Source organism: Piliocolobus tephrosceles, chromosome 13 (genome assembly GCF_002776525.5).
Source record: "Piliocolobus tephrosceles isolate RC106 chromosome 13, ASM277652v3, whole genome shotgun sequence".
Taxonomy (NCBI): domain Eukaryota; kingdom Metazoa; phylum Chordata; class Mammalia; order Primates; family Cercopithecidae; genus Piliocolobus; species Piliocolobus tephrosceles.
Genome location: NC_045446.1, coordinates 29,187,342 through 29,202,224, shown reverse-complemented (window position 1 = coordinate 29,202,224; position 14,883 = coordinate 29,187,342). Strand labels below are relative to the sequence as shown.

Here is a 14,883-nt window from a genome sequence, read left to right as displayed (position 1 = left end):
ATTGTATGGTCAGGCTTCAGGGAAAATCTTCCCATGGTGTTTTTTGTTGTTGCTGTTGTTGTTTTTAATTTTTAAAATCTCTATGGCATATTTTCCAATTTCAGTTTACTTTTCTGCTTAGCACCTATGGCCATAATTCAACATGATGCCCTCTTTCTTCTGGAGGGGTGCGATAACTGCTTGATAATAAGCACCTTTTCATGCTTGTTGAGAATGGTTAATGATTCTAAACTCGATTTTCATAACTTGTAAAATAGAGCTGACAGTATTATAGTTCTGAAAACAGTTTTGTGTTATTTGGGTATCAAAATAAAATTTGAAACAATTAGGATGGATTTGCAAATAACCTTTCCACAAAACACATTGATTCAGATTTTGTCATGATCCTTCTGTTAGGTGCATCTCCTATTCCAGCCCTAACAGATTGGGTGACAATATCAGGGTGCTGGTGGATGTACGCTTCTTTCTTTCCAGTGTGCTTCTATGATGGTGGCTGGTTACCTGTGGTGTCTTATTTTCTTTCATTGGCTATGAATGGCTTGCTCATGACATATTTTGTATTTGATGAGAATACTATAGTGTTTGATAAATATTCAGAAATGTACAGCTAAAACGTATGGCTATTCTAGGTAGATAATATTTTTCGGAATCATTTATAGGAAAGCTCTGGCTGCTCAGACATTTATTTCCCCACCGAAATTATTAACAACATAAAGTGATTATCATGGTATAACTTTCAGTTATCTGCCTCTTCATCCTGAGGATCTACAAATAGCACACAGTGACTAAGTCCCTAGGCTTTCAAGGGCAGAGGGATACTACAGACTGCATGGATGGGCAAAATGGCGCCTTTGGTTATCCTCGGTGAAGGGCTGATGTTTTCAAAGCTGTCCTTCCTACTGCTGCAGCTTCTTTGACTGTTTTATCTGGAAGGTCTCATGTTCTGAACCCCAAGGTATTCTATGACAGAATGCAAAGGACACTGAGATGCTTACCAATATGGCTGAATTAAGCTGAAGGCACCCTCTGCTTTCCCTCCATTTCCATGCCACCATCTATACAACCTGGTATAGATGATTCATTGCATAGCCTACAGAAACAAGACTATATGCGAGACCAGTGGCGAAGGCTCAAGAAATAACATTTTTCTAATTGCTTCAATCATCGTTATCACAGTTTCAACCACACCACGGGTTTTTGACCACACAGAACAGAACAAGGATTGGACCCAGTGGAACCCAAGCCATTCAAATCCGGAAGTGCTACTTCAGACAACCGCAAGGATGACTGGTAATGGGTTATGCATATTTAATGAAAGGTTTTTTTCCCCTCAAAGCCTATGATGCTGCAAAGGTCAATCATCGGGACACAGTGGGAAATTTAGCTAGTATCTCATCAAGAAATTCTTAGTGGACTTTCATGAGGATACTTAATTCCATTTAGGAGTCATTTATCAATTATACCATGTGGGTATATTTTTATGTTGCTTCATTATAAAAATGAATATGTTTGAAGGGTTTATGGTGCTGCCTTTGACAAACTGATCATAGTGGAATAATAAGGGAACATGAAGAAATTCCAAGCCCATTGATTTTCTCTTGAGACCAATTAGGTAAAGTCACTCAAAATTTTTGAGAGTGGATGCTCAGAGATAATACTTTGGCATAGAATTGTTAAATAGCATGCACTTTAATGGAAGAACAGAATCATTAAAGGTTGATTGATAACAAGTCACAGTGTATTTAACCATCATCACAGCAGATGTAGACAGAAATGGCACCACTGCTCATGAAGGAAACTGGAACCAGGAAGCACATCCTCCCCTCATTCACCATGAGCATCATGAGGAAGAAGAGACCCCACATTCTACAAGCACAAGTAAGCAAGATGGCGGTCGGCAGTTCTGGGTTAGATGAGTTAGTGAAGACATTCCAGCAATAGGGAAGATTTTGTTTAGAAATTGGCCACATCTTCTATTTCCACTTAGTAATTTCTTTTATTCTCAGAGCCTGAAAATCTGCCAAACTTGCACACAAATTTTAAAAATTGGAAGGAAAATGATAACACTTCAGGTTGCCCAAAGACCAAAATGTTTTAAGAAGTAGATCTAGATACAATTTTTGTGTTAAAAGTTCCTAGAGGTTCCATTTGGGTAACTTGTGTGTGTTTATGGAAATGTGTGGCAAAGTGTGTTCTTTTGGTGCTTAGTAGTGAAATCTGGAAAGAAAGCTTGTCAAGTGAATTGATCTTTGGAATCCTTATTTTCTATGAAGATCTTTGAATATAGTTTCTTTTTTGCATTCTGTCCTTGACTGTTCTGTAGAAAGACGTCCCTTGTACTCTTTAGAACAAAGTTGGTAGCTCGTATGGTCTGCATTTGAATTCTACCACTGCTGCTTTTTCTGTTTTTAAGCCCAAGGCAACTTGGGGAAGGCTTTGATGCTCTTACTGTTATTTCTACCATTATGAAAACTTGTCAGTTTTTATAAAACAATTTCAAGTTGCAGCACTGGACTGTGAGGATAGGGGACCCCCTCACTCCCCAAACATAAGAAGTAAGTGCTTTTCTTCTTTTATCTGTCCCACTGAGATATGTCTATCTTATTTGGAATAAGAGTATTTATTTTGGAAAACAGCTTTTTAGCATTTTTAAAATGATGATTTGACTGTCATTCTCACAGCCCTAAATACACCTAATGGGGAAATGTGAGCTATAGCCACTTAAAAACCAAAGGGCTTTGGAAATCTATGGCTTGAGGTGTGTCTTCAGACAACAAAAGAAAAGTTTCAGGTATCAGCTAGGATAGAGGTTAGACATTGTACTGAATATATCCAGCAGACCTTACATTCCATTACAAACCCTGGTAGATCTGATGTATGCATAAGGCTTATGGACTAAGTTAACAAGGAAGTCTAGGAAAAGAAAATACAGAGGAAGCATAAATCTCTTTGGAATAGGATTTCGTTCCAGTCCCTTAGAGCCCTAACAGTATATCTTAGAAATTGTTTTAGACAGTTTGTACTTAAAGATCAGAAAGCTACTTTAGAGACTTGGAAATAATGAGCCTATTGTCAAAAGGTGGTGCTTGGGGGGCATTAGGACTAGAGGGTAGGTGAAAATTCAGACAGAATGTAACTTGACAAAGAGAAGACAGCAACAACTGTAACAATTCTCTTATGAATATTTGCGAAACTCAAAGGGATCTGATTGGTGACCTCTGGTCTTTATCAAATTAACACCACAACTGCTAGAAGAAAGTCAGCCTTCATCTTTTACAGTAGAAATCATATGTTTTGTGAACCCATTCCTATTTAGGCTGAAAACAATAAAGAGTCATGGGTACTTTAAAAACTCATTAAAGTAGTGACAGAAGGAGTATAGAGTCCTTCTATGCAGTCACACACATACACTTCCTTATTTCTTTTATTTAAACTTTGAGTAACATGGCAGTCTATGTTTGGGTCAATGTTCCCTTTTATGTAATTACATTCAGTGGTTTTTCTAACTTCATTATTGGTTGGGAATTAGTGATTTAGTCAGTGGTAGGTAAAACTTAAGATTTTGGCTTTTTTTCCCCTCCCCCTGGATAACCAGTTAACCCAATAATGGCTTGGCCAATGTAAGGGTAAAATGAGGACTGTTTTATTTTTTAAATGGTATTGCTGTCACCAAATCACACATATCATTTTCTAAGATAATGAAATACAACCATTTTACAAGTTGCAAAAAAATACTCTGACTTGGCAAGTTAATAGGCTCTCATTTTCTTGATAAAACAAAATGGTTTTAAGTTGCTATAGTTAAAAATATTGGTGGCTTTCTGACTTTTCCTGAAGGCACCTTGATGGAATTTTATTCTGTTGATTTTGTCCTTTTTAAAATAATGGTTGAAATTTTAAGCCTGTCACACACTATTATTTATATAATGCCTCAAACTGGCTTGGATCGTTTTCGTCAACTGAATTAATTTTGTTAAAAAGTGGTTTTAGCAATTTTAGGCACCATGTGAACATTGCCACATAATGTGTTAGTGAAATAGCATTCAAGCCATCCCAACACCTTTCCTGCTGGGCAAATCCACTGCTGGTGCATTTCCAGTGTGTGCAATTATGGGTTACATGACCACCATTTGAGATGGTCTCCTAATGTGCTGATCTTGTCAGTTGTTATACAGTATTTTCCTTTCATCAGAATGACTGGAGTGAAGAGGTTATTCTTCGAATGGTTTTTTAAGACAGGGTATGTGAAGCCATACACTACAGTAAAATAAAAATAATGATAACTCATAGAACTCTGAGAATTCATCAGCTATGATCTGCTTAGTCCTATGGTTTTGAACAAATCAAAACCTCTTTGGACCACAATGTTCCCATCTGAAAAATTAAATGTTTGGATCATTTTATTTCTGATATCCCTTTCAGAATATCAGTGGCCTGTTTCCTTGCTGCTTTTCTTTTCTACCTTCTGTTCCCATGTGTATCTGCCCTTAAAGTAGAAAGATATGTTGACAGCTATTGGCAAGGAAAATAGACAATTATGTCTCCCAACTGACACTCTTCTCACAGTCCAGGCAATTCCTAGTAGTACAACTGAAGAAACAGCTACCCAGAAGGAACAGTGGTTTGGCAACAGATGGCATGAGGGATATCTCCAAACACCCAGAGAAGACTCCCATTCGACAACAGGGACAGCTGGTAATGGGCGGTTTAACAAGTAAATTTGGATGGCAACTTCCTTTTGGGTTAAATGGTAGACACTGAGGACACTGAACAAAAGGACATTGGAGGAATTGTCACAAGATGTTAGGTTACTTAATAAATTATGCTGCAGTTAACACAGAGCCAAACCTTAAAGGCTCATAACAAGTCACCTGAACAGGAATGGATACAAGCCAGTTACGACTAAGAACAGGAAACACAGAGAACATGTCCTTGAACATGTCTATTTCACACCGAGTTCTGGGCATTATCTAGTGAGATTGTAGCGGAGGCACTGATAAAATATCCCCTTTTGTCGTATAAAGGAATCTACTCTAGAATATGGGTCCAGACTTTACAATGTGATTCTGCGAAGTGTGACTTGTGAGAAAGCATTTTGTCAGAACTCTAGTGTTTGAAGAAATAGAGCCAGACATTATGTGAAAAATGACACCTGTCTGATGTCATTTGGCCTTTTGGCCATGCCTGTTTGGTAATTTGTCCTTGAGTATAAAAAAGCCATCTTCTCTATTCTTGAACTGTGAGATTGTGGAAATTGGAATCAAGTCTTATCATCATCTCTAAGTGATACCAGATAACTTGGCTCTGCAAGCTCCCATGCAGGATTTTTTTGTCTGTGTGACATAAGTATTGAAATGTGTCCTGCCTTATAAAGAATGTGAATTCCATATTCTCACTTGGTATCAGTGAGAAATATTCCCATATTTCTATTTGCAATATAGAAGATAATGCGTCATGTACTTCTGGGGCATGGCAAGTTCTGAATGAATTCCTGGCAGAGCAACGGATGCTGTGACTGTCTATGTGGTGTGGTTGTTGCTAAGAGGATGCTGTTGCAATCTTTTCTACCTATACTTCTTCATTGGTTCAGAATGAAGCGAGGCATGTGCTGCTTTCTTATATTTATGCCATAAATCCCGTTGTCAGGTAGTGCTTCTAACGGATTCCATTCATGCTTTTGAGGTAAATGGCATTGACTTTCATATTGATCGCATGGAAAGCTGTTACCTGATTCCTTCCATGAGATCACTTCCAGCCTAATGTGCATTCGGCTGGAATATGGTTGTCTCAGAATAACATAATGCACTCGGGCTTTTATACTTCTGCCGTTAGGGTACTGTGGCAGTATGGCACAGGTCAAGAACTACTCCTTCATCTTCCTTTGATGTCTGTAACTCATCCTCTCTGCACTGCAGGAGTTGTTAATGCTTTTGTGTCCTGCAGTTCACATACTGATTGCTAAGAAGAAAATGAGCATGAGTGAACCCAAACCCGCTGAAACATTCTGCGTTTGTGCAACTTCCTTGCCCTCTATACAAGGAAGATGGTTTCATTGTCTTGTCTAGAGAATAAAGTCTTTTTAAACAATAAAATCAGTGTATCCCTGACCAAGCGTCCATTAACACTTTGACAATTGCTCCAACTGCATGGTCTCAGCAGCCTCAGCTCTTACCAGCCATCTGATGCAAGGAAGGACAACACCAATCCCAGAGGACAGTTCCTGGACTGATTTCTATGACCCAATCTCACATCCCATGGGACGAGGTCATCAAGAAGGAAGAAGGATGGGTAATAGCCTCTGAGATTTTTATATATTCTGTTTTTTGAAATCCATTGACTGCTGACCATTTTTCTAGAAATATACCCTAGGTTTAGACCAAACTACTTTCCTGAAGGACTTGAGGTTCTTCAAAAATTAGTTTTCTTGGTAGGAGTGATACACATATTCACCTGAATATGAAGTTCCGAGCTGAAAGTAAAGAATTTAGCAGGAGAGTTGGCAAAAGAAAACATTTATTGTCAAAATATATCTGTGTGAGGCAGTAAGTAATAGATGTGAAATGAATGTTGCCAACAATAAATGCTAAAGAAATTCTGAGAACCCCTCCCCGCCCACCACAGCATCACAGAAAGGTGAATTGGATCTGGTTTATGAAAAATAAAAAAACCCTGGATAGTCAGAGAAAGGAAGTGGGTGGTGGGGGGTGGGGGGCAGTTTTCCTAAGAAGGAGACTCATTTAAGGAGAAATGTGAAGGAAGAAAAGCCAAGGAATGAATATGTCAAGTGAGTAGATCCATTTTTCACAAAGGAAGATGTGTTCGAATGGCTAGGCAGGGGCCATTATGTTGAGTGACTGAAGTACCACAGGCAGACCCAGCACACATGAGTTTGCACATGGCAGCTGGAGCTTTGAGGAGCTGGAGCTCTGAGATATGGGGGAAAACCAAGCCAGGCAAAGATCTTCAGAATCAATATTAAGTCTATGTACTGATGAAGAGAAAGAGATTCCATTAAATTAATGAACATGTCAAGGACAATACAATTGGCTTCAACTACACAATGGTATGATAACTCTTGAAGGACTCTTCTTCTAAGAGGGAAGATGAACAAGAGTCTAGAGCCCATCATCGAGTGGGACTTTTTCTGGGAGAATGTCCATTTGTGGTTTTGATTCAGGTTAGCACTTGCTCTTGTTTGAAATCTGGGATAGTAGAGTCACCACATTTTTGTCCTACAAAGATCTTGAATATTTTAGTGTTGAATATTTAGTGTTGAATCTTGAATATTTAGTGGTGAAAGGTTGCAGTGCAGACGTGGGTACCCAGTATTGTGGTGCTTCGCTGGAACTGATTAAATCTCCCCAGAGGCAGTGGTGTGGATAGACTCTGACTGAATTGGAGAGCCAGCAATATAGATGGGGTTTATAAATTGTTTGGTCTCTGTTTCACTCAAGACTTCTTATTTCAGCAGAATAGATCTGTGATAACTATTAAAAACAACATTTACAAGTATTTCAGTGAAATATCTGCACTACTCAACATTGTACAAGTTAAATTTTAAAGACCGCTTATACTTGGGTTTTGGGGAAGAATAATTCAATGACATCCACTACTTCTTATTTCTTGCCCCTGTATACTTTCTGTAACTCCACCTAGGTGGTATTGAATGCTGATTTTGTGTTTGTTTGCATTTTCACTCTGTGAAGAGAAAAAGACTAAAGGGGGGAAGAGAGCTATTTTTAAAAGTCCCTTTGGTTGGTAAGGGGGAGGGGATAAAATGGTACCTGAGCCAGCACACTTTATCTTTTCTCCATGTGTGTCAGATTACATGTTTCTATAAAAAAGGCAATGTTTCTGCTCTCTGCAAGCTTTGGGTGTTCCATCATGCGCTCATGTAGAGTCCTTCCAGACTCAGCAAAAACAAACACGAATCATAGCTTTCATATAACTCGGCCCTTCAACGAAAGTCAGTTACTTGTTGTGGTGCTCTTGACGAAACAATAATCTATCTCAGTTCTGGAGACATAGTCAGTATGTGCTTTCTTTCCTCTTGGCCAGATGTGAATATTTTAAAAAATCAGTTGTAGACCATAAGCCACCTTTGGGTAGTGGGTTTGGGAAATCAAGCATTAACACTAACATTGATTCCTTCAGACATGGACTCCAGTCATAGTACAACGCTTCAGCCTACTGCAGATCCAAACACAGGTTTGGTGGAAGACTTGGACAGGACAGGACCTCTTTCAATGACAACGAGTAAGAATAACGATGCTCAGCCTCTTTATTGACTTGTATTCCTGCTTCATCTCTTACACCCTATTGGCGAAGATGCAGAACTTTGGTGATGGAATGGTGCTATGAGCCTCACCTCAGCCCAGAGTGTGAAACTGTCTTCATTGTCTATATTTCTTGTGGAGGTCTCTCAAGCTGATTTTCCCTTCATTTCTTGGTGCCTTCCAGATTCAATGACTTTGTGTTTTTAAAAAAGTAGAACTCTGTTGAACTCCATTTTCATTCTCTAAGTAGTTATGTCAGTGAAACACAAGCCCACTTCCAGGATGTCTCTATATTTTAACTGACCATTTCCTTTCAATATCCATTTTTCCTCCAGCCAGTGCAGAAGAGGGGTAGGATTGCTTGTATGATTGTAAAAAGACATTTTGGGGGCCAGATAATCCTAGAGATCGCATCAGTTCTTAGAGGAAAGGCAAGGCATGTTATTGACAATCAACAAAGGTGATGGGATCCCTGGAACAACAACTACCAAAAAAAAAAAAAAAAATTGCTAGTATCTCTTTCTATCACTAAGAAATGTTCAACTTCTAGTAGCCTTAATTTCTACTATATGTGCAGGGATGTCCTAGAGATCAGCCTAAAGTCATTCATAATTTCTTTGAAGAATACAAAAGAAATCTAGAATTAAGAAGGTCCCATTTTACTGCTTGCCACACACAATGGGCAGAGTCCTTCATATGAGCCCTTTAGACAAAGGAAAAAAATCAGCAAGCATGTATTGATTGTCAGCAATGTAAATAGCACAGCGTTAAGCATCAAAGGAGATGCAAATAAGCCTATGAATGGCCATTGCCAAAGAAGGACTTATATTTCCATTTTACATCACTGCTGGCTTTTGTTCTGACATTGGGCTTGGGATTTGGTGACTGTCTGTCTCCTGGGTTGTAATATTTGTTTGGTGGTGGGCATGGCTTATGGGCGTGCTTTATGAAGTTTTTGTACCTGCAACTCAGAGGTCAGTACCTTTCTTGAAAGAACACAAAAGAAATAAACTTGAAACAGTTCAAGTGATTTTAGATATGGGCAATGGTTCAACCTCAAATTGGTATATGTCACTGAAGACCCTGTGTTTGCCCAGGCAAGCGTTTCCTTGGTGCAGTGATGAGAATCCCTATACACAGGTGAAATTAAAAAAAAAAAAAAAAAAAAAACTTAATAATGGAGTAAAATGGTAACTTTAATTTGATGACCTTTATAAGGTAGCTAAGTATTTCCTTGTATAAATTTGATCTGTGTTACTCGAGTAGGCTATTCTAGATAGGCTTCTTTTTCTTTTATGGTTACAAGTAGACTACAGGCTATCATAGCGTTCATTTTCCCTACAGTCACATGTCTTGACACACAGTTAGGTGCTCTTGATTACTGATAGGAGCATTGGGATTCAAATATTCTTTTTTCCATGTCTCTGTGTTCTCTGGTTTTCCTGAGTGATTGGGAGCAATGCTACAATTGCGCCAGGACAATCCAGGGTAGGCAAAGTTTTGGCTCATTCTTCACCTTGCCACATTACCTTTGATGATTATACTGAGAAATAAAGGGTTTTTGGAACCAACTAGGGGCAAAATAGAATTCTGTATATTTCTATCAATCAGAGGAGAATGGTGTGCACAAACCTTGGTCTTCCTGTGCACCTATCCATCTGACTCTACTCTAGCCAGATCTTCCCTGCTAGCAGATAACAGGATTTGTACCATAGCTTCAAATTAACACTGGATTCATCCCTCATTGAAACAGAGCAGAGTAATTCTCAGAGCTTCTCTACATCACATGAAGGCTTGGAAGAAGATAAAGACCATCCAACAACTTCTACTCTGACATCAAGCAGTAAGGATTATAAAATCTAGTTGGCTTCAGCTATTGATAAGAATCAATCAATTACGGGTACTTTTGCAGTGTCTTTGGTGGAGGTGCATCGATTAGCTGCTGTTACGCTATTACTTTTAATCAAAAGGTGCGTCTGGTGGTGGTTTTCTGATTTTCCTGTTTTATATACTCTTTGAACATTAAGTGCAAACTACATTTCTTAGTCTTAAAGGTTGGATTTCTTTCACTCTAGGGTTAGTGCTTTGTTTTAAACATAATGGATTGCTTATGTATGATTTATTTTATTTATCTATTTTTGTTAACTTGAGATCTTTCTAACTTTTTTATGTGGGCATTTAAATTTAGTGCTATACATTTTCCTCTTACTACTGCCTTAGCTGTGTCCCAGAGATTTTGGTATGTTGTATCTTTGTTCTTATTAGTTTCAAAGAACTTCTTGATTTCTGCATTAATTTTATCATTTACCTAAAAGTCATTCAGGAGCAGGTTATTCAATTTCCATGTAATTGTATGGTTTTGAGTGAGTTTCTTAGTCTTGATTTCAAATTTGATTGTGCTGTGGTCCAAGAAACTGTTTGTTATTATTTCAGTTCTTTTGCATTATAATTTATAATTGGCATAAATGGCTGATTATATCACTTTATATTCCTCACAATAATATTATTTTGCCTTTTGTCCTCTGGACCTACATGGTGCTGATGACTAAAAAGCAGTCCCTTCTGGAAAAGAAAAGAATAATTAATTTAGTAGCCTCGGGCCCTTGAAACCATGCATTTGCTATCTAATTGCAGGCAGCAAAATTTTATCTTTCAATCCAATGGTATGTTCCCTCCACTTCATCAAAGATGAATCCAATTGAGAAAGAACTCAAGATTATCTATGCCCTCAGCTGACTTCAAGGTCACAGTTTTAGTGACACAGCCTTACCTAATAACCCAAGCAGATGTTGCAACAAATGCCAATTTTGGGTATTAAGATCACCAAAATCTCTTCTGTTGAGTGATGTCCAAGTGGTGTCTATTGCAAAATATTTATTCTGTTCACAGTGTGACAGACTTCACTCTTTTGCTCCCTATTTATGGATAACAAGTGGAAAGCTTTTGCAGCAGTTGTGTGTTCTGGAGACAAGCACATGGTGGGTGGTAATCTTACAAATATGGGTTCATCACTGATTCCACCTCCACACAGATAGGAATGATGTCACAGGTGGAAGAAGAGACCCAAATCATTCTGAAGGCTCAACCACTTTACTGGAAGGTTATACCTCTCATTACCCAGACACAAAGGAAAGCAGGACCTTCATCCCAGTGACCTTAGTTAAGACTGGGTCCTTTGGAGTTACTGAAGTTACTGTTGGAGATTCCAAATCTAATGTCAATCACTCCTTATCAGGTAATTTGGCATTTATTATCTAGTTTGCTTTCTCTATACAGAGAAATAATATACAGTTTCATATTACAGAGGACATTTTCTGTGTAGTCTGGAATTGGACTAGTTTGTGATATAGAAATGTCTTTCATTATTGGTTATCAATTCTAGTGCAAATAAACTTGGGTATATTTTAGATAAAAGAATGCTTCCTTTTGCCAGTGTTTTTTCCATTTGTGTGTGTTTGCATGTGTGTGTGTGTGTGTTTGTGTGTACAACTTGGCTGTTATGATGGAATTGCTTTCTTTGTCTTATCTTGTGATATATGAAGTTGAACCACATGAAACTGATATTTTTGCAGGTCAAAATAGTTGAATTTTAGCAATTCCATTTAATTTGACTAATATATGCTACTTATTTGGTAAAGTTTTATCCTACAGGTGAATAATTTCTATATACTAGTATCTTTGCTCTGAAATTATTATCTGGTTTTGGTGATAGATTGATCAGTTTTACTTTTGGTGTTGGATAAACCTTTTCTAGTTCTGATGCATACTTAAAATGTTCATGATTTAATCTAGTATTAATGAATAGGGACCACTTCTCTGATTGTAATAGTGAAGAGAGGACTGAAGATAATTTATTCAATTAAGTTTGACATGAAGCTAGAGTAAGTCTTTTTTTTCCTCAAATAAGTAGTCATCTCTGCTTCTGCTTTTCTTTGCTTCTCCATTTGTATTAAGAAATTAGCACTGAAGAAAGGGAAACTGGAAAACACCCACTTTAGTGAAGAAATAAGAAACAGATTCTGTCTTCCTAGTACTAGTTTTTCAATTGCTTTGTAACACAGTCACTAAGACATATTCAAGATTAGAGACTTTAGATATATAATTTTGGAGAAGAGATCTTCTCTCCTCCCCCTAAAAAGAAAAATAAGAATATATATATATATATATACATATATTTTGAGATGGAGTTTTGCTCTTGTTGCCCAGGCTGGAGTCCAGTGGTGCGATCTCGGCTCACCACAACCTTCGCCTCCTGAGTTCAAGCAATTCTCCTGCCTCAGCCTCCATGAGAATCCGATATGTAAAACAGATGACAGTTGCGAGGCAGGGACAGAAAATTCAGAATGCCACATGCTAGGCCTCATTTCTCTGGGTGGCCTACCCCAGAGCTTCAAGAAAAACAGTTTAAGAAAATGCTAACTTCAGCAATATTGGCAAGACAAAGCCCCTTACACTCCTTAGTTCTTTATTCAGCATTGTTCTGCTCTCACTTATTAAAATTTCCAAGTACCATTGTCAGTATGCTGTCTCATTGCTCTTGGCAAAAGAAAGCCTGTTGTGCAACCTAATGAATTTAATTTTTTTTTTTTTTTATTTTGAGACAGAGTCTTGCCCTGTCACCCAGGCTGTAGTACAGTGGCGCGATCTCGGCTTACTGCAACCTCTGCCTCCCGGGTTCAAGCAATTCTCTTGCCTCAGCCTCCTGAGTAGCAGGGATTACAGATGTGTGCCACCATGCCTGGCTAATATTTTTATTTTTAGTAGAAATGAGGTTTCACCATGTTAGCCAGGCTGGTCTCGAACTCCTGACCTCAAGTGATCCACCTGCCGCAGCCTCCCAAAGTGCTGGGATTACAGACGTGAGTCACCATGCCCAGCCATGAATTTAAATTTTAAATGACAATTTTAATAGTCACAGTACCCTAGAAGGCTTATAGCCTAATGTTAGTATATCAAATACTTTTTACAAGACTGATATTCACAGACACTGATTCCTTCTAATTTCCACAGTGGTAAGGAGAGATTTTCCATGATTCTCCATGGATTAGACAATTAAGTCACCCAATTCTCATCCTTGGTTTTCTTCAAAAACACTCACCCATATAAATCTCATTTATGTCCATATATTTTTCTCAGTCTTTAGGCTTAATGTTAAGAACTAAAGCATTTGTTGAAGCGAGTGGATCACTTGAGGTCAGGAGTCTGAGACTAGCCAGGCCAACATGGTGAAACCCCATCTCTACTAAAAATACAAAAAATTAGCCAGGCATGGTGGCAGATGCCTGTAGTCTCAGCTACTCGGGAGATTAAGGCATGAGAATCACTTGAACCTAGGAATTGGAGGTTGCAGTGAGCCAAAATCATGCCACCGCACTCCAGCCTGGGAGACAGAACGAGGCTGTTTCCCCCAAAAAAGAACTAAAGCATTTAGAATCATAGTGGCGGCGGTGGTGATGGTGATGGTGATGGTGATAATGATGGTGATGGGATGGCGACGGTAATGGTGATTTTGGTAGTGGGAGTATTGGTGTGGCATTTCAGCAAATGTTGTTTTCATTTGTTTTAACCATCAGCTAAGGAACAAAGCAATCTGTCTCTTCAACATAATTACACAGGTGACTAAGTGTCACCCACTTCCACCTTCTCTAATCAAGGAAATGGTGATGATCAGGTTACTATAGATTCCTTATAAGGTGCCTTTATAATGGATAACTGCAGCCATTTTATGTAAGCATTGTCCTGTGGTCAAAAAAAAAAAAAAAAAGATTCCAGTATACTTTTGAAAAATGGGGGTGGGGGAGGGAGTTTTAATATGCTGCATTCAAGATTTGACCTGTGGATTTAGATTTTAGCAATTAATGAGGTTGACTTAATCTAAAGCTTTCTGGTGATAGATGTTTGAGAAGTTAGGATTATATTAACTTGTCATGTTGAAACCACAGATTTAACTTTAAAAAAATATTATTTTTAACTTATTATAATACCCATATTCCAATACACATTATTCATGTTAGCTATCATCTCACCATTTCCTTTTTTACTTATTTTAATGTTTTTTTGAAAGTAAGTATTTGACTTTTCTCTTTGAATCTTCACATCATTCAATCCCAAGATTCCTTATTGCATACTAATTTCCTGCCACCAAGAAATCTGTTTCATGCCCTAAGCCAGCGTACGCTCATTTGCTGTGATTACATTTCTCATAATCCAATTCATATTGTCCTTATTTAAAATATACCATGTCTAGTCTCAACCTCAGACCTGCAAAGGTATCACAATATTTCTGTTAGCATGTTCCTTACCACAGTTCTTGGATTTCTACCAAAACCAAGTTTCTACAAAACTTCCTGTGGTCATCCTTCTTAGCCTTTGCTGCCCTAGTTTCCTTAATTCTGATTATAGCTCTAGCTCATTTATCAGTGGATTAAGCAATGAACAGTAATTAATATTGTGCACCCATTCAAGGCTGCTTTGCCATCATTTTTTGGAATACCTTAAAAAGACTAAACTTTGCGACAGGCTGTATAAGAATGTATAAGAATGCAAATGTAGGCCGGGCGCGGTGGCTCAAGCCTGTAATCCCAGCACTTGGGGAGGCCGAGACGGG

The 14,883-nt window shown here is 38.2% G+C and overlaps 1 protein-coding gene across 3 annotated transcripts in view; it reads left to right on the top strand.

Annotated features, from left to right (window-relative positions):
• Positions 1 to 14,883, top strand: part of CD44 (CD44 molecule (Indian blood group)) — a 92,459-nt gene that overhangs the window by 60,032 nt on the left and 17,544 nt on the right. The window contains exons 8-14 of one of the 3 annotated variants that reach the window (XM_023185575.2): positions 1,177 to 1,290; positions 1,762 to 1,878; positions 4,567 to 4,695; positions 6,157 to 6,288; positions 8,155 to 8,256; positions 10,030 to 10,119; positions 11,308 to 11,511. The exons of 1 other annotated variant lie outside the window; for it this stretch is intronic. In XM_023185575.2, the coding sequence (XP_023041343.2) occupies positions 1,177 to 1,290; positions 1,762 to 1,878; positions 4,567 to 4,695; positions 6,157 to 6,288; positions 8,155 to 8,256; positions 10,030 to 10,119; positions 11,308 to 11,511 (888 nt within the window). The remainder of the gene's footprint in view (positions 1 to 1,176; positions 1,291 to 1,761; positions 1,879 to 4,566; positions 4,696 to 6,156; positions 6,289 to 8,154; positions 8,257 to 10,029; positions 10,120 to 11,307; positions 11,512 to 14,883) is intronic. One more of the 3 variants, XM_023185573.3, reaches the window with a different exon arrangement.